The sequence below is a fragment of the Simochromis diagramma genome, unplaced genomic scaffold (genome assembly GCF_900408965.1).
Source record: "Simochromis diagramma unplaced genomic scaffold, fSimDia1.1 OVJJ01000150.1, whole genome shotgun sequence".
Classification (NCBI taxonomy): domain Eukaryota; kingdom Metazoa; phylum Chordata; class Actinopteri; order Cichliformes; family Cichlidae; genus Simochromis; species Simochromis diagramma.
In genome coordinates this window covers 837,281-862,439 of record NW_024387083.1, presented here as the reverse complement: position 1 = coordinate 862,439, position 25,159 = coordinate 837,281, and the positions used below count along the sequence as shown (strand labels likewise).

Sequence of the window (25,159 nt, the reverse complement as noted above, 5' to 3'; positions counted from 1 at the left end):
CTCTCTCTCTCAGACACAGACACATTCAGACAAATGCGCGCTCACCCGTTATCATTTTATAACTCAAATTTCCGAGCACCTCCTGAACACCTCATCTTTCGCCGCGCCAACCGCCCTCATTCCACTTAGCTGACTACTGTGGTGAGTAAAAAACTCTCAGTGCTGTACTGTTTTATTTTTATGACCATAAAAATACAAGTTTGACATTTAAATTCACATGACAAGTCTTTTTAAAGTTAAACTGATTTCAAAGACAAAAGAGAGGGAAAAAAGAATAACCTTGCTTTTACCTTAGTAGTTTTATGAAAGATTACTGTTAGCTGCAGTGCTAACTTTAGCACTTTAAAAAAGTCGCTCCCTTGATGCTCGCTACTCCCTTGTAGGACTAGCTAGATGCTGAAGTAGCACAACCGCAACTTATGGTAACCTGCACTTCCAGCTCGTCTTGTAATCGGAAGGTTGCGGGTTCAAGCCCCAGCTCGGACAGTCTCGGTCGTTGTGTCCTTGGGCAAGACACTTCACCTACTGCCTACTGGTGTTGGCCAGAGGGGCCGATGGCGCGATATGGCAGCCTCGCTTCTGTCAGTCTGCCCCAGGGCAGCTGTGGCTACAACTGTAGCTTGCCTCCACCAGTGAGTGAATGAATAGTGGAATTGTAAAGCGCTTTGAGGATCTCGAAAAGCGTTATATAAATGCAATCCATTATTATTATTATTACCTGCACTTCCGTTCTGGTGTTGTGGCAAAAACAAAATGAAGAAACAAACATCAACAAAACACTGCTCCACTTTAACCCCTTACTTTGGCAGAAATCATCTCTCATTATCCTATAATATAGGCTGCTGCATAATAAACAAAGATTTTTGGAGGCTAATAGTAACGTGAAACAATAACTCCTCCGAAATGCATTAAAACAAAAGAGGCGCCTCTTTGAAAATGTAAGGAGCAGAAAGTACAAATATTTGTTTAAAAATGTATGGAGTAAGAGTAAAAAGTAGTGAGAAAAAACTACTCAAGTAAAATACAGATGTCTTTAAATTCTGCTAAGTGTGAAGAAATCGACCCAACACACACAATCTTTGCGTGCTCAGTGTGGCTTTTATTGAATACTCAGCAGCTGATACTGTTGTTTTCGGTACTCAGACGCAGGAAACAGGCACACCTTAGCTGCTGCAACCAATCCGCTCCTCCGGCTCCACCGTTACTAAATACACAGAAGGGGAAGAAAGATCACACACCCCGGCCACATTAAGTAAGTTACTTTAAGTAAGTACAGTAACAAAATATTTGCATTTCGTCACTTCCCACCTCTGCACTTAAGAGAATCAAGTACAGTAGCAGGCTCTTCTGTGTTTTCATGGCAGCATGGAAAACACTTATGCTTACTCCAAGCACTGCTGCGAGTTTGGCCGTCAGTGTCAGTTTTCGGATTCGCCTGCTGAGCTGCTGGTGGACATCCACCCGGACCCAAGCCTGGCCCTCAACTTCAGCCAGAAGAGCCACCGGGACCTGGCCACGCAGACAGGTGTGGAGATGTCAGAGCATGAGGTGAGCCTCACTCCCAAGAGATCATGGGATAATTATCAACTAAATTATCAAAATCAAATAATAAAATAATTATTACAGAAAAAGTTAAAAACAAAATTGTATGAATCTGAAGGGTCTTGATGCATGCAGACTGAAATGACTTATGTCAGTCTGAAATTACCTGCCACTTAAGTAACTTATTACTTAAACTTCATTCCAAAAAGTTTGAATAGAGGTACAAGACCACAATATGTTACCGTGATCTGCCAGAACTTCCCAGTCCCAGTTTGTTATGTGGCCCCTTGGGAGAATTAATTTCCTGCCCCATCATAGACTGTGAGCCTGAGGAGCCATGCTGATGGTTTTCTCCAATTTTCTACTGCAGTGTTTCTTTGTAGGTTGCAAAAATGGAGATGTTCTATTTTTCTGAAAACATCTCAGGCTATTGATGAGTTTTAGAAATTATTTATGAGTCGTGGACACTGTCAGATCAGCCGCCTTTACACAGAGAAATGTGAATACTCTAGAGCAGGGGTGCCCAATCCCGGTCCTCGAGAGCTACCGTCCTGCAGCTTTTAGATGCATCCTTGTTCCCACACACCCGAATCAAATGAATGGCTTGTTATCAGGCCTTTGCCAAACATGATGGCATGCTGAAGAGGTAATCAAACCATTTGATTCAGCTGTGTTGGAGTAGGGATGCATCTAAAAGCTGCAGGACGGTAGCTCTCGAGGACCGGGATTGGGCACCCCTGCTCTAGAGTTATGGGCAGGGATAGCTCAGTAGGTACAGTGGTGGCCCTATGATTGGAAGGTTGGGGGTTCAAATCCACTGAACGGCTCCCCCGAGGTACCCCTGAGCAAGGTGCTGTCTCTACGCACTGCTCTTTGGGTGCCCAGTGGCTTCCCACTCCTTCTCTGAGTGAATGGGTTAAATGCAGAGAGGGATTTTCCCTCGGGGATCAATACAGTATTCATTATTATTATCTTATTAGTATTGGGCTAGGATAAATCAAGCTAGAAGCAGTCCATGAGCTAAAATGAGTGTGACGCTCCTGCAGTAACTGATCACCTACACACATCTTGAACTGGATTGCCAGATGGGTTGAAATTACATACATAGTAAAGAGACTGGTTCTTATATACAGAACATGCCTCATTCACCCATTCATAAAAGCAACTTTTCTGTGTTTTTTATCACACTCTGATGAATGCATCAGAAAGCAATTCAGGGTTCAGTATCTTGCCCAAGGGATGCAGCCAAGGACTGAACCACCAACCTTCTGATTAGTGACCTGATTAACAGTGCACTGTGTGAATTACCTGTCTGTGTGAAGCTCAGGTGTTACTTGTTGTTTTCAGGTGAACACAAAACTTCATGAGACAAGAAGCTGTAGAGTAAACCAAGTGGTGGGGGGGTGGCCCAAGGACATCGACCCTGCTGAGAAGGAACAAACAAGCCTTTTCAGGAATAAGGTGGAAAAGGACGAGAGCTTCATCAACAGTGTTCTGCAGCTGGGCAGCGTAAGTTTCAAATGAATCCACAGCAGTCCACCTCGTCTTACTATGATGCATGCTGTCTGGTTGGAGTTTTGGGTTGATGCATGTTGGCGGGATGGTTGCTGGCTTTATGGATGTTTGGGTTGATGCATGTTGGTTGGCTGGATCGATATTGAATGGATGCATGTTGTTTATGGATGTTGTGTAGCCCACTGTAACAAACAGATAAAAGTAGAAGCCTTTTGTTGGAATTATTACTCAAGTAGTAAATGCATTTAAGTTAAAACATTCAAAGCTAAAAGAGCAACACTGGTTACGCTGGTGAGGCTGCTTAGCTCTACACTTGCTGTAGCTGTGCCTCTGACGTAAGAGGAACATTGTTGCTGTTGAAGCAGAGAAGCAGGTGAAAGCGTAACGTGTCTTTTGTTAGCTAGTAGATCTGGAGACCTGAAGCTCTTTCCTTATAAATACACAGTGTTTGCACTAACAGTTGCAGCTGCTTAAATGTTAAAGCTGTTCACTTGGTAAACAAATGTCAAAGATTACAGTTCTATGTGATTAGCTAACTGGTGCTGTCTAAACTCACACTCCTTTGTGTTAGTGTTTTGGTTTGGAAGTTGAGTTGTTGTTGTGAGTTGAAAGAAAATGAACATGCATGCCTATTTGCACTGAGTTGTTTTAAAGTAGTGTTTTTGTTTACCACTGGTGTTATTAATTGGTATAATGAATAGAATATAGCGAGTTTGCTGCCTTAAAGGAGCAGTATGGATTAGATCTATGAAACTAATTAATTTAGTTTCACAATTGGTAAGGACCATATTACTATGTAACATAAAAAAATGAATTTGATAGTTGTACAACACATTAGAAAAAAGAACTTGCATTTAAAATTTTCCGTTAGTCCTTAGTTCCTTAAGCAGCAATTTATGGATAATTGGTAGCATGCGTGTGAAGTAATCAAGTGGTGTCGTTATAGCAATGTGGCCAAATATTGCATCAATCACAGCAATCACATCAATCTGTTCCCAAAGTCAAGGTGTGTGTCACGCAGGAGCTAACCGCAGCCTTAGGCTGTATATTTTGCCCCTTTGTTTAATTTCCACTAGTCTTTGGCCAGTGTTATAGAAAGTTTGAGGCTCGCTTGCTGATGGTAGTGGACCCACTCCGCTGTTCCTGCCGGGAGCCCCTTCACAAATTGTTGCAGTACAAGGAGGTTTAGCAGTGGAGCTTCTTCCTTGTTGGCCCAGGCTGCATCTCTGGCTATTGCATTGTGCATTAGCATATGCAAAGGGCCTGTCCCCCGGCTCCATCCGTCCTCCTCAGAAACGGCGGTAGTGGCCCTCTGATGCCCTCTACCCAGTCGGTGTAGAATTACCTGGCAGACATTGTAAAAACAGCCCCTTGCTGATGCTGAAGGTTGAATGGCACTATTTGGGCCTCCCCCAACAGAAAAAGCAAGAACTGCGACTGTTCTCGCTCCCATCGGCTGCTCATGGTGCATGGCAGTCCGCAGCTCTCTCCTCCAGGCCCCAGCGTTCCAACTGAAGTAGGGGAGGCATGATTGAACAATGGCTGCCAGCCATGCTGAACCCACAGCACCACCCCTGGATGTTGCCTTGCATGGAGGGAGAATAAATAACAGACTGTGACACTTGCACTTCGATTAGTTGATTAGTAGTGTATGATGATAGCAATAAATCAACAAAAGGATCAATGAGTGCATTTCTGGCTCTGGTCACACCCCTCATTCTGTGATCTCATTCTAATGGTATGATGTTGTCCAGGTCATGGAGCACTGCATCAGACAGAACAAGGCTGTGGACATCTATCAGGAGTGTTTCGAGGATGAGGAGGTGGTGGAGGAAATTCAGGAGCCACCATCAGAATATAGCGTCAGCCACCATCAATGTCTTCAGGTATGGCTGACATGAGGGGTGTTTAGCATCATAGTCATTAATGTAAAGCATTCTGTCCTCCTCGTTTATGACATGCGGATGATGGATAACCTGAAGCTTCTTGTTTTTTGCCCAGAAAATTATGTACATATTGAGTTAATAAGCATCACTGTACCATGTCAACCAATCAAACAATTGCATGCATTTTTAGGTAAAAGATTGCATGTAACTTTGTTGTTTGCAAAACTTGTGGATACATTTTTAAATTAAAAATTTCTATTTGCATTTCAAGTTATGAAGATATTTTGTTAAAAATGTTTGTGGTGTTACAGTAAAAACGTAACTTTTTTCTACTGGTCTGACATTACCTCAAACTCTGACAGGCGATAACTTCCAGTTCAGGTTAGACCCAATCTCTCTGATTGGTCAAAGCAAGAGTCTGCCTATCTGAAATTGCTCTATTGATCACTGTTGTTTTTTTCAATGGTAAAGGGTAGGGCCACCTCTAGTTTAAATTGCTTTATCGCTGGATCGGGAGGAGGAGCCACAGCTCAGGGTTTGCTTCATGAGTCAACGAGATTGTCATTTTTACCTACACTGGCCGATGTGTGAAGACGCACCTGACTCTCTTGGGTATTCTCGCTCCAATACAATCACCTCACAATGTGTTGGAGCATGTGTAGACTGACTAATTCAGATTTTGTCATGGTCCGGGTGAGTTCTGGATTTTTCCAGCGTGCCGGTGGTCTCAAACATTCAGTGCCAGGATGTCGACTAACCCTCGTTAGTGAAGGCTTCACAGTCGTAGAACCTCGTCATAGTTAAACTCTGTTTTAATTCTGTTTTTCCCTCTGCTCTCAGCAGCCCGCTGGATGCCAGCTCTTCACCTCCATATTCCTGACCTCAGTCCGACGCCGGTCTGCTCGCAGCTTCTTTGTTCCACGCGCCTGCCTCTCTGCCCAGCTTGCAACAGTTTTTGTGTTTTCGGACTCCGTTCACGCCTCACCCGGACCCCTCTCCTTTCCCATCTACGTCTCGCCTCCGCCTGCACAACTAAGACTGTTACTAATCACTGCCCATCACATTTTAATACCTGACCCCACTTGCATTCCACTTGCATTCCTCCCTTCCCCTGCAGCATAGGGTTCACGCTCGGGATTTTACCCAGTGTCGGGTTCCTTAGCTGCTCCCCTTACAGCATGAGACTAATTCCCAGGACCTTTTTCACGGCACATAAAGCGTACGTCTAGTTCATGGTCATGTTTTTGTTGTGTGATTCTTTTAGTGATGTCTAGCTGTGCCATAGTGTGTATATAAGCTCATAACTTAACACAGAAACTTTAGCTTGTTTCATTGACCGAGTGTTTGATACTGTTCAAGAAGTTTTGTATGAATTAACTCATAGTGTACTTTTGTGGCCTGTGCCCACTAGTATTGCTTTAGTTAATACTTCTTTCTTAGTGGTTGTTTCCCTTCCAGAGGATTTTTCTACTTCTCGCCCTTAGTTCATAGTTTTAGGTCATTTGCATTTTGTTGTTCACCCCACAGTTTGTGTCACTCTATTTGCAGTAATAAACAGTTGCGTAACATCCACACCTTGCAACTCTGAGTGTTGTCTGCACCTGAGTCCATTTACCTGTTTTTGGCTGCTCGGCAGTGACAGATTTTCCTTTTTTGAATCAAAAAAACACAAGTAAAATGAATTAAAGCCTTCCAATGCCAGTGCGGCATGCAGCCTCCAGCTCCCTCCATCCTCACAGGCCTCTGTTGTTACAAAAGCACCGATTTAATTAAGAAAAACCTTTTTATTGTCGTTCAACACATTTTCACACATACACACAGCCCCCCAAAAGCAGTTGTCTTAATTTATTATTTTATTTATTATTTTTGGACATATGATTATTGATTAGTACCAAGTTCAGAAATATCATAATGTGATGATTTTCATAAAACGTTATAACTGTTATTAACTCTTACTACTTCCTTTATTATTTCCTCAGTTATAAACCAGGGTTATAAATCACTGGGTTGACATAAGGTACATAATATCCCTCCTGATGTGCCATCTCATGCAGTGTCCGGGGTTATCTGGGGAAGTAGCTGAAAACTAAATGAATCTTAACTAAAAGAGACACACAAGCCCCTTTCATCATCAAGAGAAAAAGGCAAAACTTAGAAGCTAAACAAATGTCAAGAAGATTAGATGAAAGCAGATACACTCCTCTCCACAGAGCATGAGTAAATCATCAAAACATATACAGCCACCACACTGCAAAGGGACGCTAACACTGGAGTTCTGCTGTCTCTTCCTAACTGCATAGGACAAACAGCTGCGCACAACAGCAGGAGAGGGAGCAAAAAAACTGGAGCAAAATCACAGTGTTTCATGCTAGGCCTGTACGCCACACACAAAATGACCAATGGGTCTAAAAACTACTGGTTATGGAATTGACCCGTCAGCGATGGTCAGTATACTCCTCTAATTCTCAACCCTGGTCCGATCTCTAGCCAATCAGCATCCTGACTGGTAATTGTTGTACTTTCTGTGTCCTCAGAGATCCTAATGAGATCAAACGTACTGTCACCAGCCTGTCCACAGGCTGACTTAACACCACATCAGGATCAATATGTTCACTGCACAATGTTTTGTGTTACAGGGAATCCGAACAGGAGTTGCCTGTCTGGAGTTTGAGTTTGAGGCCACCGTGGTGAGAGGTATTTCCGTTTTTAGGATTTAGAAAACAGTTCTCTGTTATGTGGCTTCAACTACATCATTATTACTGAACGTGTTTGATTCAGTTTGGTAAGCTCCAACAGTAGACTTATGAGTATCCCCACTGCTGCCTGCTGCCTTTCATTCTGGGAGTTTGGTTTTTGTGCTGGAGCTGTATGTAGGGTCATCCTGGGCACATCCAGTCTGGATCACTCCACTTCCTGCACCATGAAAACATTGAAAATGATGTGAGGAATCCTATTACTATTTAAACAAAGTAAAAGGTCTGATGACTGATTTTAGAAAATGTTTTGTATAGTCACTTTCACTTATTCTGGACAAAATCCCAGAGTATGGAAGAACAAGCGTTAGAAACAGTTTGGGTTCAGCAGCATCATTCTGCTGGACAAACCACAGCTTTCGTATCCTACATGACGCTGTGTGGAGCTTCAATGTAGTGAAGCTCCACACAGGACAGGACTGCTCGCATTTGGTCTGAGGACATCAAAGAGTCATCCATCATGTGTACCAAGTAGGAATCAGTGATGGCAAACCTCTGATTAAAATTAAAAACATACTTCCCAAAAAGGGGATTTTGTTCATCTGGACATGGTGTTTTGAGTGGGAGAACTGTTTCATCACTCATCTAAGTGACTTTTTCAGTTACTTATTTTTTCAGAGGTTACTTGGATATCACAATGATGCCATAAAGTTTAACAAAATACTATACTGACTGAATAATTCTTAAAATCTTAGGTTTTTATTGCTTGCTCAAAATTCTGCTCCAGTCATATGTGTAAAGGTAATAAAGTACAGCTGCCATGGGTTAAAAAAAGGATGAGGTGTTCAGGAGGTGCTTGGAAATTTGAGCATCAGTTTGAACAGCAAGCTATATAATGACAACGGTGGTGTCTGAGTGTGTCTGTGTCTGAGAGAGAGAGACAGAGAGAAAAATATACTAGACTCATGAGTGTAAAAATTGGCAGCTGAAATACTTGAAATTCTGGCGAGCACTCCCAGAAGTTTTGGACGCCGGGTGATCATTCGAGCTGGAAGTGTTCCCACGCTGGAGACAGCCTCAACTGCCGCTCATAAGCCGTCACCAGCTGCAGCTGATTGTTTATTAGAGACACAGATTAGAGCACAGATATGGAAACTGTTTATTCACTGTCACAAACACTCGCACTGTGTGGGGAGAATCGAGAAGATCACCTTGGAAAGCCACAATGCTGAAGATTTGTATATATTTGTTGTCATCACTGTTAATAAATTCACTGCTTTGTCTCGGAAGAGTCTTGCGTTGGGGTCTGCTTCCTGAACCCACACCCTGACAGCGATACATGTTAACAAAGAATATGCTTCGATTCCCTGTAGTGAACAACAGTTGTAACTCTAAATTTGCTTTAACAAGTAGGTCTTTCTATAAGGCTTAATTCTCCAAAGTGTGGATAAAAGAAAAAGTAGAAAAGATTAAAGTAATTCCTTGCTTGTATGTTTGCTTTTCAATCATGAACTGTGCTCCTTTCTGTGTGGTAGGAAATTTGTGATGGCAATTGGTCACGCTTCTCACACCTGACAAGCTTCCAGAAAGGTCAAAAGGTCAAAGGCAAAGTCCTGAGATCAAGGGTCACCATCAATCACACTCAGATTCTTGAGTGACATAATGTACCCACCTGTTTAAATGTTTAAATGCATTGAAATGCTGCCATGTGACTGGCTACGCAGGTACTCGTGTTAACAAACAGTTGAACAGATGTACCTAATAAAGTGGCCAGTGAGTGTAGCTGGAGATCTGCAAATAAACTATGCCTACTACTACCCTCAGCAAGTGACATCAATATAGAATAAATAGCAGTAGGCAGGAATCAGACAAAGTCAAATAAAAAACTCTGTTAAATGAGTAACGAATCCTCCTCCTGAAATGCCCTGTGACCTCTTAACCAGCTGGATTAAACACAGGTGAGGTGCAGGATTTACGGCTCAAGTATTTTTAGTTATTTTTTCTGTTGGTTGGTCACTGTAAACATTTCCTCACATCAGCAACTGTATTTGATAAGTGTTACTTTTTGTATGAATTATATAACATCAAAGCCCGGTAGTCAGGATGAAAGCGGTTTCCTATCGGACTCTTTGTGACTGAAGACCCACAAGGGGGCGCAACAACATTAAGAAACACGACTGTGCTGTGAAGCGTTGCTTAAAAACCGAAAGTGGAAAGGCCGGTTTTGGGCTCCTTTGATTGATTGATTTGTTTAATCCCCCCCTTTAGGCCTTTGGCTATTAGCTGCGTGTTTTCATTTATGTGGTTATGTAAGTTTCCTTTTTGTAAATATTGGAGGCGTATTTTGCTACAAAACTGTTACAATGGGAGTAGCTGACTCCCAATAAAAATAACTAACTAAATAAATAAATAAAAAATAATAATAATCATGTGTTGTTCAAAAGCAAAATGTGGCTTTTGTGTTTTCGAGATATTTCATTAATATTTATATATTTTACTATTATTCATTATTATTATTATGTATTTTCTGCTTAACATTTTAGGTAATTTTAGGCGCAAATAATAATAATTTTTGGGCATCGTCACGACCTGCAAAATAGTGCATTTTTTATATTAACTGGGAAAAAATAAATAAATAACTGAGGGTTGAGGAGGAGGGAGCTCTGAGGTGGTGGGATCAGGAGGGAAAAAAGGAGGAGAAGGAGACCGAGGAAAGGCAGACCTCAGACCAGCCCGCCTTACCTCACTCCCCCTGTCCGCGAGCCCGGTGTTCACGGGCAAATCTGACCGCAGATCAGCGCACTCGGGCTCCCTACACACTACGAGTTACACCAACTGGGACTGAGACCAGAGGAAATCGTGTTCGTCGGTAGCCAAGGTACGCACGCCAAGACTCATCCACAGCAGACCGAGGCGAGGGAACGGACAAGAAGGGAGAGAATTCAAGGGGAAAGCTGGTAGGAACCACAGAGGAGTTCACTGCAAAAGAAAAAATCCCCACGCGTTTAGGGGCGAGAGGAGAGGGTGACTGGCTGGCCCCGCAGAAGGAATAGTATTACGCGAAGCTAATTTCCAACATTTTCTATTCTTGGCAGCGAGAGTGTGCTCTCCGAGCCACATTTATAAAGAGAGCTAGCGGAATGTAATGCTAGCAGGCTAGCCGATGTTAGCTAGCTAATTAGCTTGTCAGGCATCCGAGAGTCGGACGTGTGATCTTTATTAAAATAGGACACTGTCGTCGTTTTTCTTTTTTCAGGGGGAAAAAAGAAAGAGAGGGACAACTGTACTTAATGTGCTTTGTGTTGGATTCTGCCATGGTTTTAAAGGGGTGTCTCGCATAGCTAAGGCTAAGTTAGACAATAAACAGTGCAAGCTTGTGTATATTGATGAAAATCCGTTCAATATTATCTGTCTGGGAAAAGCCAAATCCATTGTGAATATCGAGCCGTGGACAAACCAAAAGGAGAAGGCAAAGGTAACAAAAGAAAAGAAAAAGCCAAAGAGACTTTTGACTGGTGACTGTCTCCCGTCCAATGTTAATGTCGACCGACGTTGCATCTATTATGCTACCCGTTAGTCGGGGAATAATGGACCGGGAAAGGGACATTGATACAGCAGCCGGACCCCATGCAAACGCGGCCGGGGGTCCAGCCGTGGTCCGAGGGATGAAGAGAGGAGATCCGGAGCCCGACGCTCAGACTGCCGCTGCCCTCACTGACTTGTCCGGGGCGGAGTGCAAAAGACCAAGGATAGACGGGACCGGGAGTGTTGTCGGTGACATTGGCCAGGTATGAATGCAGTGTAAACACAAAAGATATGTTTCTCACATCTGTGTCTTTTTTGTTTCCATCTGTTACAAATGCTGCTCACTGAACTCAGTATCATCCGCCCTCCTTTTCCTTCTTCGCTGTTTTTTCTGTTTGTTTCTAAGCATCAGCTAGGAAGGATGATGATGTTTTTGACAGCCCCCCCCCTCCACGCGCGCATTTTCCCCTCTTGATAATCATGCATCGTTGCAACAGCAAATCCTTTAATTATAACAAGCGAAACGCAGGAAAAGTGTCTCAGTAGTAAACGCGTTGCTTGCTGTGATTATCGAGGCTTGCTGTTTGTTCCTCTTGGTGCTGCTCTTACCAAACCAGACAAAGGTAATATGATCCAGGCTCCATTGCTATGACAGTCCCAGACACCACGGCAAAGATCAGAGCCATTCATCATGCCTGCCTCACAGAAGGTAAACCAGTGCTTTGTCACATGTTGCGAGGGATTTTGTATTTTTATACTTATGTGGATGAAATTACTTTGAACTGTGCGGATAATTTGTCAGTGAGTCTTCAGAAATCCTGACACACACATGCAGGGCATTTAATGGCTCCGTGCCCCCCCATGATTGTCGCTAGGTGTTAAAAGAGAGAGGCAGACAAGGATTGGGGGAGGGGTCACCACAGAGAAAGACAAAGAACAGAGCCTTTTTTTTTTTTTTTGAGCTTGAAGGAGCGAAGGGTCTCTGGGGGCCCCTCCTTAACACGGGTCTTCCCTTGCTTTTATGACTCGACTGCTGAGACAGCAAAGCATCAGCGTCCGTTCCTGCCTCCCCGGACCAACCTGTGTACGTTACAGTAAACTAGAGAACTGCCGAGGCGCAGGGTGCACCTCTCACTTGTTCTGCCTGGATCTCTTGCTATTTATTTCTCTCTTGCAAACACACAGCACGCATCATTCCTACACCTACACACACATGCTTTGAAGTGCCCCTGTAATGCAATAGTACAAGAGAAAAATTTCAGCTGACGTCTGGTGGTTTTTTTTTTTTTTTTTCTTTTTCAAAGACCAGGGAAACTGCTCTAACGGTAGTCGAAGGGCAGGCGGACACGACTTGAGGTCGTCTGCAGGTAATTGAATCCTGGGGAAACTGGTAAAATGCTTCAATGGGCTGTGCAGCTGACCCGCTGCAAAGACAGAAAGGTCCAAGTGTGATGCTGTGATGCTCAGTGAGCCTCACAGAGGATGGATGTTGATGATGGGAAAAGGTTATAGCCCGCTGGCAAAGATGATGTGACAATGAGCAGGGCGGCATGTGATGGATTCTCGCTGCCCATCGGTTGTATTGATTGTTGGGGTCGGGGTGGGGTCGTGTAAATGGAATAAAAGGGAGGATGAGGCTACAGCAAGAGAAAGAGAGTGCGCCGAAGGTTGCACGTGGAGGATAAAGAGGGGAAAGCGAGGATCGTGGTTTAATTGGGCACAATGTGCGAGTGGATTAGAGGAGAGAGAGAGAGAGGTGTGACTGGGGACTGATAGATGGATAGATGTGGGGATTTTGGGGTGGGGGGGGGGAGGTGGGATAAAGGAGACTGATGGCAGAGTGAAAATCTGAGCGGTTAGTTTGCATCCATCAGGCGGCATGATAAAGTATGCGAGGGAAGTGATGGATGGCAGGCATGACACCATCAGTTGTGGGAGAGATAAGCATGAGGACAGGGCCTGAATGACGATAATCAGCTCAGTGACACTTTATGCAAAGGATAAATAAATCGGAAAATGACATTGAGGGGATGTATCGAGTAGCTCTCGGGCGCTGCATGGCTGCTCGCGATGGAGATGATGACTCCAGTGGATGTTCCTTGAACTAAATGCACCCAGCAATTACTGTAGGGCTCCCGCAGTGAGCTCGAGCTGGTATACTTCTGACCTTCCAGGCTGACTGTAAATCAGGACTGTAATAATAAACGAGAGTGCAGCCTCCCCTCTTTTGTTGTTGCTGCTCTCCTCCCCCGCTCCACCTCATACAAACTGCACCCCTTCCCACCCCCACCCTTATCTGTCCTCTGATTTGTCCCCCTCCTGCCTCCCCCCAGGCATATTTCCAGATTGCTAATTGACTCCTGGTTCACAGGCTTTCAGCGTGCCACTGAGGCAAGCCCCCCCCCCCCGGATTCACTCTTTCCTCTGTGCCGCCCCATCTATCTCCCCCACTGCCATCTTTGATAATGTCTTCATTTCTCAGCCCGTCTCCCATCACTCAAATCGGTGGAATATCCATTTCTTTTTCCCAGCTGTGTTGTCTTATTTTTCTCTCTCCTTTTCCCCCCTTCCCCCTCCGCTTCATCTCCCCCTATGCGCTCTTTCTTTGTATGTTTGGTACGCTCTGTTGGTCTTATTGATGCTTCCCCTTGAGGCAGCACTGTTGTCTGCGCTGAGGTAGTGGGAGTACAGTATCCAACTCTCCCTCTTTCCGCGTTTCTCGGAGAGCCGATTTGTCCTATCGTTGGTAGTAAAGAGGCTTTGTGTCGCGCTAACGAGATCAAAGCTCATTTAGGAGAGGGCATTAACCAGAGCGATCGCTTTAATGGGGCCAGGGTGGAGTTGGGGTGGGGGGTGTGGGCGGTATGTATGAACAGATCACTGAAAAAGATTATCAAGGATAGCGCACGTTTTTATTTTTTATTTTTTTATTCATAGTGTTCACCACAAGCAGCAGCCATAGCACTGAGAATCATTACTTCTCGTGGAACAAGTGAAGTTAAAGTTTAGTCTGCTGAGCAGCTTCAGAACTTATTGTGCTGCGAACATGAGAGCTGATGGTTGCCTGAGAAAAGAGACGTTAAAGAATACCCCCGAAGCCCAGGCAAGAAAGTAAATTGCAACAAGAACTTTAAAGTCTCATGAACCTTGGATATCACAACAATATTACATGTACCCACCGTAATTGCACCTCCTTTTTTTGTCCCCTTAGGCCCTCAAAGCCACAGGACAAAAACAATAAAAATGCATAAATATTTTAAAAATATGTAAAACTGAACATTTAACAATTTGTTTAAATAGTTTATATGCCCTTGTTTCATTTTAGTGCAGTGTAAAATTTTACTGCGTCTGTTATTTCTGCCGGCGGTAGTTTCTGTGCTTCTCTCTGCATGTGTGAGGAGTTTTGATTGGAGCTTACTGTAAGACCTGCGTTAGACTGCTGCGGGGGGTCTTTGTCAAACCTACAATGTAAACCATGTAAGTGGCTAATGTTGTTGCTCGCATTTATGCTTGTGTTGGTTCATTATGTGTTTAAAGTGTGGTTGTGGACTTTATTCCCTCCAGAGTCCCCGTGCTTGTTGTTTTTCTTTTTCTTTTTTTTGTGCATCATGGGCATGTGCATATTGGTCTTTGTGTATTTCCCTCATGTCCATTCCAATAGTTTTGGTGATCTTCTTTCCTTTGCTGACATTTGTGAGTCCATATATTATCATGTGTTATGATTATTATTCCTTATAGTGAGAGGATGATTGTTATTTTCTCACTGAAAAATTCATCAACTGCAGCAAAAGACGAGTCGAAAATGCACACGATGAATCAATTGTGCTGAACAGGCCAATCACAATAATGGGCCAATCCAACCTATAGTGACATTTCTGGGCAGGTACGCTTCAGATTATGCTGTAGGTTATGGAGGGGTTTGTGGTTGTGACGTAGCTACAGCAAAATTTTCCAGCTGAAGCATTCCCCAGCGAGATGTGTAAAAGCTGATCAACCCCAAATCCTTTAGCTATTAAAATCAATTATAAGTGTTGCCAAGTTACATGTGTGTTGCATGTATCCAAAGGTCTGCCTGGGTCCATGTGATTGCATTGTTGTCATAATGTGGTAAACACGAGGCTCCATGTGCACATCTGCATGCCCTCAATTTTGTCGCATACACTCTGCAGGCACTACTAAGACACCCTCTGTGCATGTATCCCCAAAGTGTGTAATAACTATTCATCCCTGCGTGTTTGCACGTGAGCGTAATCCCTGGATTTAACACTGACTTCGTTTGACTGGCACAGCTAGACTTATTAGTGGTTAGTAAAAGTGATGAAAAAAGAAATGCAAAGACAGGGAAAAGTGTCATTGAGGTAACAGGAAACCCTGTGTGGAAGAAACAAAATGATTTGTTGGCAAGTAATAAGTGAAGAGAAGATTAATCTGCATTTTTGTTTGATCATGATTTATCAGTAGTTTTCTCTTTTTTTCCATCCACCCCAATTGGGTTGATTTACTGCCTTTCTCCTTCATACATTATTGTAAACTGAAAGGGACAGAGGGTTTTTGTTTAGCTGCGATGCACATTTTTCAATTTTAAGACTATTAAAGCCTTAAAAGATGACTTGAGATAACAATAACACTCAGATTCAATGATAATGAAAAAAATCATTAGTCACAAGCAGCCAGAAGTCAGCAGCTGCCATTATGCTAAGAAGAAATATCCCCAGAAGTGGAAAGTGTTAGGAGGACGGGGAGGTGTGGGACCAGTTGTGTGTTCGGCACATACTAATGTGCTAACATGTGTTGCAGAGGGTCACACAGTCCCAACCTGGTCTCACATTAGGTGCTGTGCAGCTGTTAATGATTGCTGTTAAACTTTGAGCCACAGCACAGTGGACTCACCCTTGACTTTTGAACCAGCAACGATAAGCTAAAATTCCCCATATGCAGTTGCTCAACTCCTCTTTTCTCCCTCCCTTCTTGTGTTCAGCTCAGCTCACTACGCAACAGCATTATTACCCAAGCATCGACAGCAGACAAAAGAAGGACGCCACCATTCATAAAGAGATCAGAATAGGTTTGAGATCCCTTTCTCTCTCACTTGATTTCCTGGTTTCAGCTCCTTCAGATGGCACTTTCATGCTAGCACTCCCTTTATAGTCATCATGCCACTGCTCCCCCACCCAGCATAGCTCCTCCCCAAGGCTGCCCCCAAACTGTCACATGTGCTCCCATCTCCTCCCACACATACAGCCAAATGTCAATTCAGTGCTTCCCTTACATGGGGGTCATCTGCGATGTGCTGCCACAATACCCATCACAGCTGTCTATGAATGATACCCTGGTTTGCTATGTGAGTTTTCCCAACTTCAGCTGAATGCACTGCGATAGTTTTGTATTTCTTTGATTTTTATTTAGTTCTTTTAAAGCTTTTATTAATGAGGCCTTACAGCATAAAGCATGTCCACAGTGCACTAAGAGCTCTGCCTCGGCAGACTGAAACAATAATTAGATCTGACAGAGAAGAGTGAAGCAACCTGTGCAGGTTATTGGTGGAATTTATGGTGAATTTATGAATTGCGTTTAACGTGGTGGCTTAGTCCAGTACCAGTTAATTTACAGTTTGACCTTTGAAGTTGTGCCACATTAACAGTTGGATCCTTTTGCTATTGTGTTGTGTTATTTACAACATTCATCAAATCTTTTTTAAATTCTCGGCTTTACTTTGTGATAAAGGCAACAAAGAGTTCACATCTGTTAAATCACTAACTGGACATTTGTCCAGTAAACACTTTTGGCACTTGCAATATTTAGATAGTTACACAACTGCCTTGTCTGTCCAAACTTGACATGTGACCTTTTCAAATAAATTGTAAATGCCTTTAGAAGGTTATTTTAAACACCACCATTTTGACCTAATAGATGTTTGATTGTAATCTCAACATTATTTGGAATGAATGGACAAACAGTTGTGAGATACAGGGGTGTAGGACCATTGAGCGGTAAAATTAAATCGCTTCATCCTTGAGTTCAAAGGTGACGCTTGTTCTAGATGTAGTGAAATTTCCTTCACGTGTTCTTGATACTGTGCAAAAGTCTTGGGCCATTTCTTTATATTTCACTTCCAAAGGGCCAGACTTTTTTGTAATTAAAAAAAAAAAAAAAAAAAAAGGTAGTCTTGAGTAGTTAGCATGGGTCTATACACTTACATGAAAAGTCCTGAGCCCCCCCTACTTATGGATTCCAAATCCAAAAAAAGAAAAGTTGAAGAGGAAAATGGAGAATTTAACAGTATGTGCACAGATTTGTTTGTTTTCACCACCAACGCTGCTGGCTTAGAATAGAATAGAATAGCTTACCGGTATACTCAAACTGTGGCTGGTCTTTAGCCAAAATTAAACTGAAACTGGCCTCTCTCGCTTAACTTTTGCTATTCTTAAAACTTTGAGGCTCCTAAATGTTTTGTTTATTATCAAGGTAGCCCACTTTTGTGATTCATTTGCATAAAAACAGGATAATGAATCATACGTTCTCAGTCTGGTTTTGAAAGCTGACTCAAAGCTGGCCTGCAGAGCTTTAGAGCTGCTCTGTTTCAAAGGAGGCTTAAACATGCTAATTGAATTTTTCTTCCTCCACTTTTTAGTAGTTGCATTTTATGTTTCTTATTTAGACAGTTTTATAATTGAAAAAAGGACTGGAATTCTTTATAGTATTGTAATGAGTACCAAATAATGATAAGATTTTTCTTTGGTCAAAAATGTGGTGGTAAAGTTTGCAGATGCTTTCTTAAACTTTAACCACCCAAATCTGACTGGTTTCTCCTTGAGTTTAAGTGAGCAGGTGTGATCTCGTTTACAAGATTAGGACAGGTTTATCGACAGATGGGCAAACAGATAATATAACTCAGTGAAATAACAATATGGTCCAGCTATAGATGAGTGCTTTCTTGTGCAGGAACCTTCATCCGGAGACGTACAGGGACCTGCATAATTCCCAATTCCTAGGTCATCTGTTTTTATTAGCAATCCACACAGTCGGTACAGAGGAAACAGTCATCAATAAATCCACCCAGTAAAGTGCCCTCGAGCTTTATATTTTATTAAAGTCGGAACCACCACCAAAAAAAACCAAAAAAAAAAAAGTGTCCAGTTCACATCAGAGGTGTTGAAGACTCCTACTCTTTTAGAAAATACATCGCTTAAAAGAGAGAAACTCGGGTAGTTGTAGCGGTGCCATTGTGTGGGCACAGTTTGGTCTGTAAAGTGAAAAAGATGCCGTTGTGATAAATGAGCCTTCAGTTCTCGGGAAAGCTTGTGTTTCATCTTGTCTTTCTGCGCTTCCTCTCGGTCTTTGTCCTTATGTCCTCACATATTGACTACCTCCAATGCATTTGTCATTCTGAGCGTCGTCTCTCGGCTTTAATACACCCGTCTCGAGTCCACCATATCCATCACTTTGTGGCTCTTCTGCACTTTTCTCCATAGCTATAATACGGTACGCTGGTGTCTACGTTTCCTCCTCCATGGTTGGGTTTTGTTGACTTGATAGAGCTGGTTGTGGAGCTGATCAGATGTTAGCATAGCTGTGATTTGACATTAGTCAAATCACCCCTCCTAGATTATTTTGCCACACCTCAGACATAGGCATGCAGCAGCAGATATATCAAAAAAGTCTTTTTCATGATGATTTGGAGGGAGCAGGTGTGTTTTTTATTTCCCCCCCCCCTAACATTTGGTGATATGAGACCACAAAGCCACCTCCTCGGGCTGTTCTGTTTGGGACCGCTGGAAGCCTGCAGCGGCCTGCCTAATTACCGTCTCCCCTCCTCCCTTAGTCTCCCTCCCCTCTCACCATCTGTTGACCTCATGTCATTTTGTCTTCCTTCACCACTGCTGCTCCATTTTTTTTTCCCTTCCTCCCTTGCTTCTACCCATTTGCTCCAGCAACTTCCCAACTTCTTTCCTTCTCCTCTTAAAATAGCAAGTCAGAGACAGAGAGAGAGAGAAAATAAACAAGAGAGACGCCCTTTAGTTTTTACCCTCTGTCGAGTCAGTGTTTATGAGCGTGTGACTGGTTTTTCTGTGCTTTTGCTGATCCCTGCCAGCGCAGACTGAAGCCCTCCACAGTCAGCCGGCCGGCGCCTTCAAAGGCTCCTCCTCGCTCGCAAACTATATGGAATTAACTTAATGGAAAGTTACAGAAGTGAGGCATGAAAGCACAGCTCTGAACCTGCACGGGCTCAGACCGAGCGAAGCAACACAGCTGCGTTCATTTTTATTTATTTTATAAAAAGCTGTCGGGAATAAACTTTTGTATACCTTTCAGCAGCCACGTGATGTAAAGCCATATGGCAAAGGCAGTGTGTGCTTGTGTGTGCCTGGGTTTGTGTGGGGGTAGGTAAACGAGTCTGTAAAAACTAGGTATCAAATTCAACCCCTCGAGCTCCTTCCCCCACCCTGCTTTAAGAAAATATAAATCACATGGCATTCTTCACTTATGACTCATCGTCTCCATTTTGCGAATACTTTACTGCTTTATTTCTCTCCCCTTTCTTGGCTTTGGCTCTCTTATTACCCACATTCCTCTTTCTCCTGTGTGTCTGTCCTTATTTTCATCTGGTTCTTTTCTTCTTCTTCTGCTTCTTTCTTTCCTCCCCATCCGTCTCTTCCAGTCCCTCCTCTCTTGCAGACAGATTGATTCCAGATGTTGCTAAACTTCCTCCCCCTCTTCTCCCCTCCTTCTGTTCTTCTACGTAAACTCCTTCTCCTCCTCTTTCTCTTTCTCTCTCGCTTTTTTTCTTCTTCCCAAAGTAGAACCAGCAGCGACTCTGCAATTTGATGGTCACGGGTAATTTTGGTTTGGATTTCAGTGGCATTCCAGTTGTCCTCCTTGGTAGTGCAGTGCCTACACCCTTACTTTGACTGGGAGTGTGATGAGAATGCACATTTACGTCATTAATCACCAGTAGTTGGGTGTAATTTTTTTTTTTTCTCATATGGCTAAATTACCACCATTTAAAGAATAAATAAGCAGTGCAGCTCCAGTTTTAAACCGCATCGTCACTTCAGGCCTTTTTTGAAACACACTGCAGTGTGGGTTGTTGTTTTTTTTTGTTTGTTTTTTTTAAATTCAAAAAAGGAAAGTTTTGTCATTCCCACCGACATCGCCTGGGGCTTTGTGGACTTTAAATTCTGCTCTGAACGGGCCTCCTTTACTGCATTTCCATATGCGCTGCATCGAGCACCAGCAGCTCGCCACGCGGTCAGTATGTCGTTCGATGTAAGCCTGCCCATTCCCACTGTAAGCGCGGCGCACCAAGGAGAGTGATCCCCCTGGGGACAAGGCACGAGGGGGAAATTGGTTCCAGATGAAACAGGAAGTGGGGAGAGGAGACAAAGAAAGGGCTGTTTCAAGCAAGGGGGGGACGGGCCCCGAGTCTGGACAGACCCGCCCAGAGTTAAGAGTTTACAGCTCATGCATCAAAAGAAAAAAAGAAATGGTTTCTTATTTCCATTCTTTACATCTGGTCCATATTTTTTTTTTTTTTTTTTTTTTAAACCAAAACATCATACTCACTTTTCCCCATTTGGCTTCCCTCTATCCCCCTCTCTGTCTAGACACTACTTCTTTCCATTTCTTCATTCTCTCGTGTATCATCATCATCATCCCATCTGTGTTTTGGTCTTAGCCTTCATATCTCTAACCTCTTCAGATTAAAAGCTGTTTGTCTTTCTGTTTACGCAATCTGCTGCGGTCCTACCGGCCCCTTCTTCCTCACGAAGGCTTGCCCTCGATTGGCCGAATGAACGTTTGAAGCGATGGAGCAATTCCCGCGGCAGGCAGCATCGGGGTCAGGGCCGGGAGGTTAACTCTGTTGACACTCTTCAGAAGCCAAATCTGCCCCTTCTCATTGCTGCGGCATTACGGGGCCCACCCTCGAAGTGCTGGCCGAACTGAGGGGCGCGTTCATGCCAAAGTGTAGGGGGTTGATGACCAGCACATGGATTTGGAATATTTTGCTGATTAAATGTAATGAAAACATCAGCAGTTCTAAAAAAGATTTCAAACTCACCCCCACCCTCTAACATGTACACATACACATCTTTCTTTCTTTTCCCCCCTCGGAGGCCTTTCCCCTTATCCTCCTCCCTTCCCGCTTTCTCCCTCCAGTGAGACTCATGCCTCAGCTCCTTATCGAGAGCAGAGGCATGAGTCTCGCTAGGCGGTCATGTTTTCTCTTCGAGGCATGCCAGCAGGCTAGACTGTACCGGAGTGATCTCTCTCACTGCTGTCAAAATATCATCATTTAGTTAACTTTCCCCATTGTTCCAGTCCTCCCCCATCTCCCGCCTCCTTTTTGTCTTTTCATTTTTGCCCCTTCCTCTTCACCGAGCTCTGTAGCAAACAATGGCTCTTCTTGCCGGGGCAAAATGACACAGAGGGGGGAAAATAATAGTCACAGAGAAAATGGAGCGAAAGAGACAGAAATAATCTAATTAAAAGTAATTACAGAGCAATTAACCACAACACTGGTTTCTGAGCAGGGGCGATGAGGGATGGGCTCGGTGGATTTTGATTGGTTGGTGGGACTGGATAGAAAAGTTTGCGAAGTTGCAGTGATGGTTCATCAGTCACGGCATCCACAAGAATGTTAACTGTTAACTTCATTCACTCATCAGTTGTTTTCCCACGCAAGAACGTCGTCTTTGCTCGTTTGAACTTTAGTCCCCTGCTAGTGTTCGGGTGTCATTTAAGGTCTCAAAATGCTTGAAGTACTTTGACTTGTGCTTTTAGATTACAGAAAAGGGTTGTGACAGTATAAATCCTCCTGCTTTCACAAGTTAGGATGAGATTTTTTTGTCATCTAAAACGCACAAGTTTCTTTGGAGCGCCATTGCTGCATCCACTCACTTCTCAAAAGCACAGCCACTTACGCTGCTCTCATCCCTCCTGTTGTCTCTTGCAGAACAATGAGCCTTTAAATCCCGGTTTCCATGGATACCAACCTCACAGTCAGGTAAGAGACGAGTGACTGCTCGCAAATCTCTGTTACAATAAATTGCCAAAAAAAAAAAAAAAAAAATTAATGAAATACAAAACCTTGACTTACTCAACAGTACGCCTGCTTTCAGTCGTCTGATGGTAAAAAGCTGGAAGTGAGTTTGTAAAGTCCACTTGAATCAAACACTGTTTGTTCATGGGATAAATAAAACATTTTGGTATTCTTCAAATGGGACCTGTTATGTTTATGTTGACCTCCATATTCTTGTTCACTGCTAAAATAGTTTTGTTTACAGTTTAATAATCCCTGATCGTCGGTGCAGCTCCTTTAAAACAAGCTGATCTCCATTTTAAACCAGCCTTATTCTGATTGGCTGCACCTCACAGGCACAAGGTTGGACACGACTGTGCGCCTTTGGTGTCCCTATGAGCGATAGCCGCTCTCACTGACGTCACACAGAGCAAGAGTTGAAAACACTGTCTGAGTAGGATGATGCCTGATCTTACTTTTAAACTTCTTTTATCAATTTATACTATACGTGGCATATGATAAGGATAGATGGACTGGCTCAGCCCCCTTTTAAATTGAAAGTTACACTTGTGATAGTCCACTTTCATGTCATTCTTCTTGCACAGTAAAAACTAGCAGTGTTGTTCTCACCATCCTCACATATGTAGCAGGATTCAGTCTGTTTTTACGACCACATTATTATCTAGACGGTAATGAAAGCCTTGCCTCACCTTTGGTAGCTCATCTCTCTTCGAGGAATCGATGGAAGAGAAACCAGTGATGACTGAGCTTCTCTTTCAAAGACTTGATTCTTAGAAAGTGGAGAGAAATTATGCTATCACCTTCTTCGCTTTGCACGCTCTGTATGCGGAGCTTTTCTCACAACGCCGTTCACATCCCCTTCGCACTTCTCTCTCTGTCTTTATGCCTCTCTCTCATATTCTCTGTTTCGTTCTCATTCTGAATGTCTCACCAGCATATTGCTCTCAGTAATTAGTGACTTATATGTGCAGCGGCAGGGTTGCTGACTATTTTCTTATCTACCTCCAAGCAGCAGAGCGCATTGAGCAGCTCAAACCAGCTCAGTGCCCGTGTGTGTGCATGCACACGTGCCATTTGAGTATGTTTATGGGTGTGTGTGTGTGTGTGCGCGCTTTTTGTCTTCGTGCGAGCGTTTGTGCATCTGAGGGCTGTGTTTTGGGACGTGCAGCTCTCTGGCAGTGCCACAGGAGGGAAGTGTTGGCCTGTGAGCTTTCTCGCCCCCCAGCCTCCCTCCTCGCATCACAATATGGAGATTCTCACAGACCTCATCCTCTCATTTAGTCTCCTCTCCCTCCTCTGCTCCCTGCACTCCACTCCTGCTCTACCCCTGGTAACATCTCTCGTGGGAGTGCAGCTCTCTGAGAACGCGAGGGGAGACACCAAAAGAATTTCAGGCTTTCGTGCTTCAAATCAAATTTATTACAATTTCTGGGTGGATGTCAACCTGACGATTAAAAACAAATGTTGTGCAAGAGATTAAAGGCGAGACAGGAAGACGAGAAATAAAGCAGGGAAGTGGCACAGAGCTAAAACTGAAATGGAAGCAAGTTATTTAAGATGGCTTGCCCGCAGGGGCACACAATCAGTTTCTTAGTTAGAGCAAGCTTGTATTCCAGTCTCGGCTCTCCTCTGCCCGAGTCCATCTGTTTGTAAGACAAACACCTGGGCAGAGAGATCACTTCTGATCTGCAGCGTGTGTGAACTCTCGCCCGGTGTTAAATTCAGAGCCACGGCATACCTCTGCATTTGTTTTATAAATGATTTAAAAAGTCGTCCCTGCTAATGTATTCTGCCCTTGAGCACACACATTAGGAGTCTCCAGCACACTGCTGGTTATCATGCAAATGGAGTTAGCCAAGCCTAGCTTTGCAAGATTGGCTTGTTCACCGCTGCAGTGCATTTGTCTCTGTAATGCGTCTGTCTTATGTTATTTATGCACATTTGAACTGCCTGCAGGTCTGCCCGCGTCAACACGAATGCGTTTAACTGGGGACGCCGCTGCCATAGGTCTCCTGTTCTCTAAGGGGGGGGGGGCGGTCAGTCCTCTGGGGCCGCGGTTTCCTGATGTTTAGAGTTGATGATCAGAGTTAAAGACACACATACAAACAAGACAGAACCAGCACACCTAAGCGTTTCTTTGGCATTTAGAAGTAGATGTAATAACCTGCACACACGAGGTGCAGTTGTTGTGAACATGTCCTGCAGAGTAGTTGAGCAGGGCTGCTGATCATCTGTAGATACCGTGTTTGGAGAACAGGCCTTTGTTTGGACGAGCTGGTGAGCGCTGGATGGATATAGCCCTTTGTTTGAATCCATGTGTGTCTGTTTTCCAGCCAAGGTGCAGCAGCATGGATATGATCAGAGCGCATCTGCGTGTGTACGTTCGGTGCATGTGTTTGTGTGTGACTGCATGTGTTTATCGCAGTGTTTCAGCCTGTGTACTTAATCCCAGGATCATCCCCTATTCATCCTCTCATCCTCCTCACTTACAGCCCTAATCCTGTCATCCCTCGCTCTTTTTTTTTTTTTCCCCCTCCACCCAACGTTTTTATCCATTTATCTCCCAATCCTGTTATCTCTCGCTCACATCCATTGCCCCCTTCAGTCCCTGTCCCCCTCTACTTCATCCCAGCTCCTTTTCCGTCTCACCCCCTCTCTCTGCCATCACCACCACCACCTCCGTCCATTCACTTTATCTTTCCTTCCCAACATCCCTCCATCCCTCTGGACCCAGTTCTAGCCAGACTCAGCAGATGTCTGAATGCTTGGCATCAGGGCTTTTTTTTTTTTTTTCTTTTTTTTTTCCCCCTGCAGAGTTCAGTCCCTCCCATATGAAAATGCAGCGCAAGGAACTGCACTCTCATCCCTGCAAATTAAACGCCTCCTAACAATACAGTGTTGGAAAGTGACGGAACTGAGCCAAGAAGAAAAAGGTGCAATGCAGCGTAATGTTCAGG

At 43.7% G+C, this 25,159-nt stretch overlaps 2 protein-coding genes across 16 annotated transcripts in view; both read left to right on the top strand.

Moving 5' to 3' along the window:
- The first annotated feature begins 7 nt into the window (after positions 1-7).
- Positions 8-7,517, top strand: LOC120742593 (dynein intermediate chain 2, axonemal-like). 4 transcript variants are annotated; one of them, XM_040045992.1, is made up of 6 exons: positions 8-141; positions 1,144-1,252; positions 1,365-1,548; positions 2,890-3,051; positions 4,812-4,943; positions 5,784-6,762. In XM_040045992.1, exons 3-6 carry the CDS (start codon positions 1,366-1,368, stop codon positions 6,063-6,065), a joined length of 759 nt encoding a protein of 252 aa, XP_039901926.1. In that variant the 5' UTR covers positions 8-141; positions 1,144-1,252; position 1,365; the 3' UTR covers positions 6,066-6,762. The 4 variants fall into 4 exon arrangements, with proteins under 4 accessions (XP_039901926.1, XP_039901927.1, XP_039901925.1 ...); XM_040045993.1 differs by lacking the exon at positions 8-141 and having other exon boundaries at positions 663-1,252; positions 5,787-6,763; XM_040045991.1 differs by lacking the exon at positions 8-141 and having other exon boundaries at positions 664-1,252.
- Positions 7,518-10,346: 2,829 nt separating this feature from the next.
- Positions 10,347-25,159, top strand: part of LOC120742600 (RNA binding protein fox-1 homolog 2-like) — a 52,524-nt gene continuing 37,711 nt past the window's right edge. For 3 of the 12 annotated variants that reach the window (XM_040046008.1, XM_040046016.1, XM_040046017.1), the window contains exons 1-2: positions 10,351-11,424; positions 22,116-22,166. In XM_040046008.1, coding sequence (XP_039901942.1) covers positions 11,170-11,424; positions 22,116-22,166 — 306 coding nt within the window. In that variant the 5' untranslated portion in view covers positions 10,351-11,169. Of the gene's footprint in view, positions 11,425-11,466; positions 11,871-14,104; positions 16,503-22,115; positions 22,167-25,159 lie in introns of those variants that run through there. The other 9 variants (XM_040046020.1, XM_040046009.1, XM_040046007.1 and 6 more) reach the window with 7 other exon arrangements.

Coding starts and splice junctions, on each gene's coding strand:
- LOC120742593 (XM_040045992.1), top strand. CDS start 1,366: ATGGAAAACACTTATGCTTACTCCAAGCACTGCTGCGAGTTTGGCCGT. Junction 3,052..4,811: donor GTGTTCTGCAGCTGGGCAGC/GTAAGTTTCAAA, acceptor GATGTTGTCCAG/GTCATGGAGCACTGCATCAG. Junction 4,944..5,783: donor GCCACCATCAATGTCTTCAG/GTATGGCTGACA, acceptor CTCTGCTCTCAG/CAGCCCGCTGGATGCCAGCT.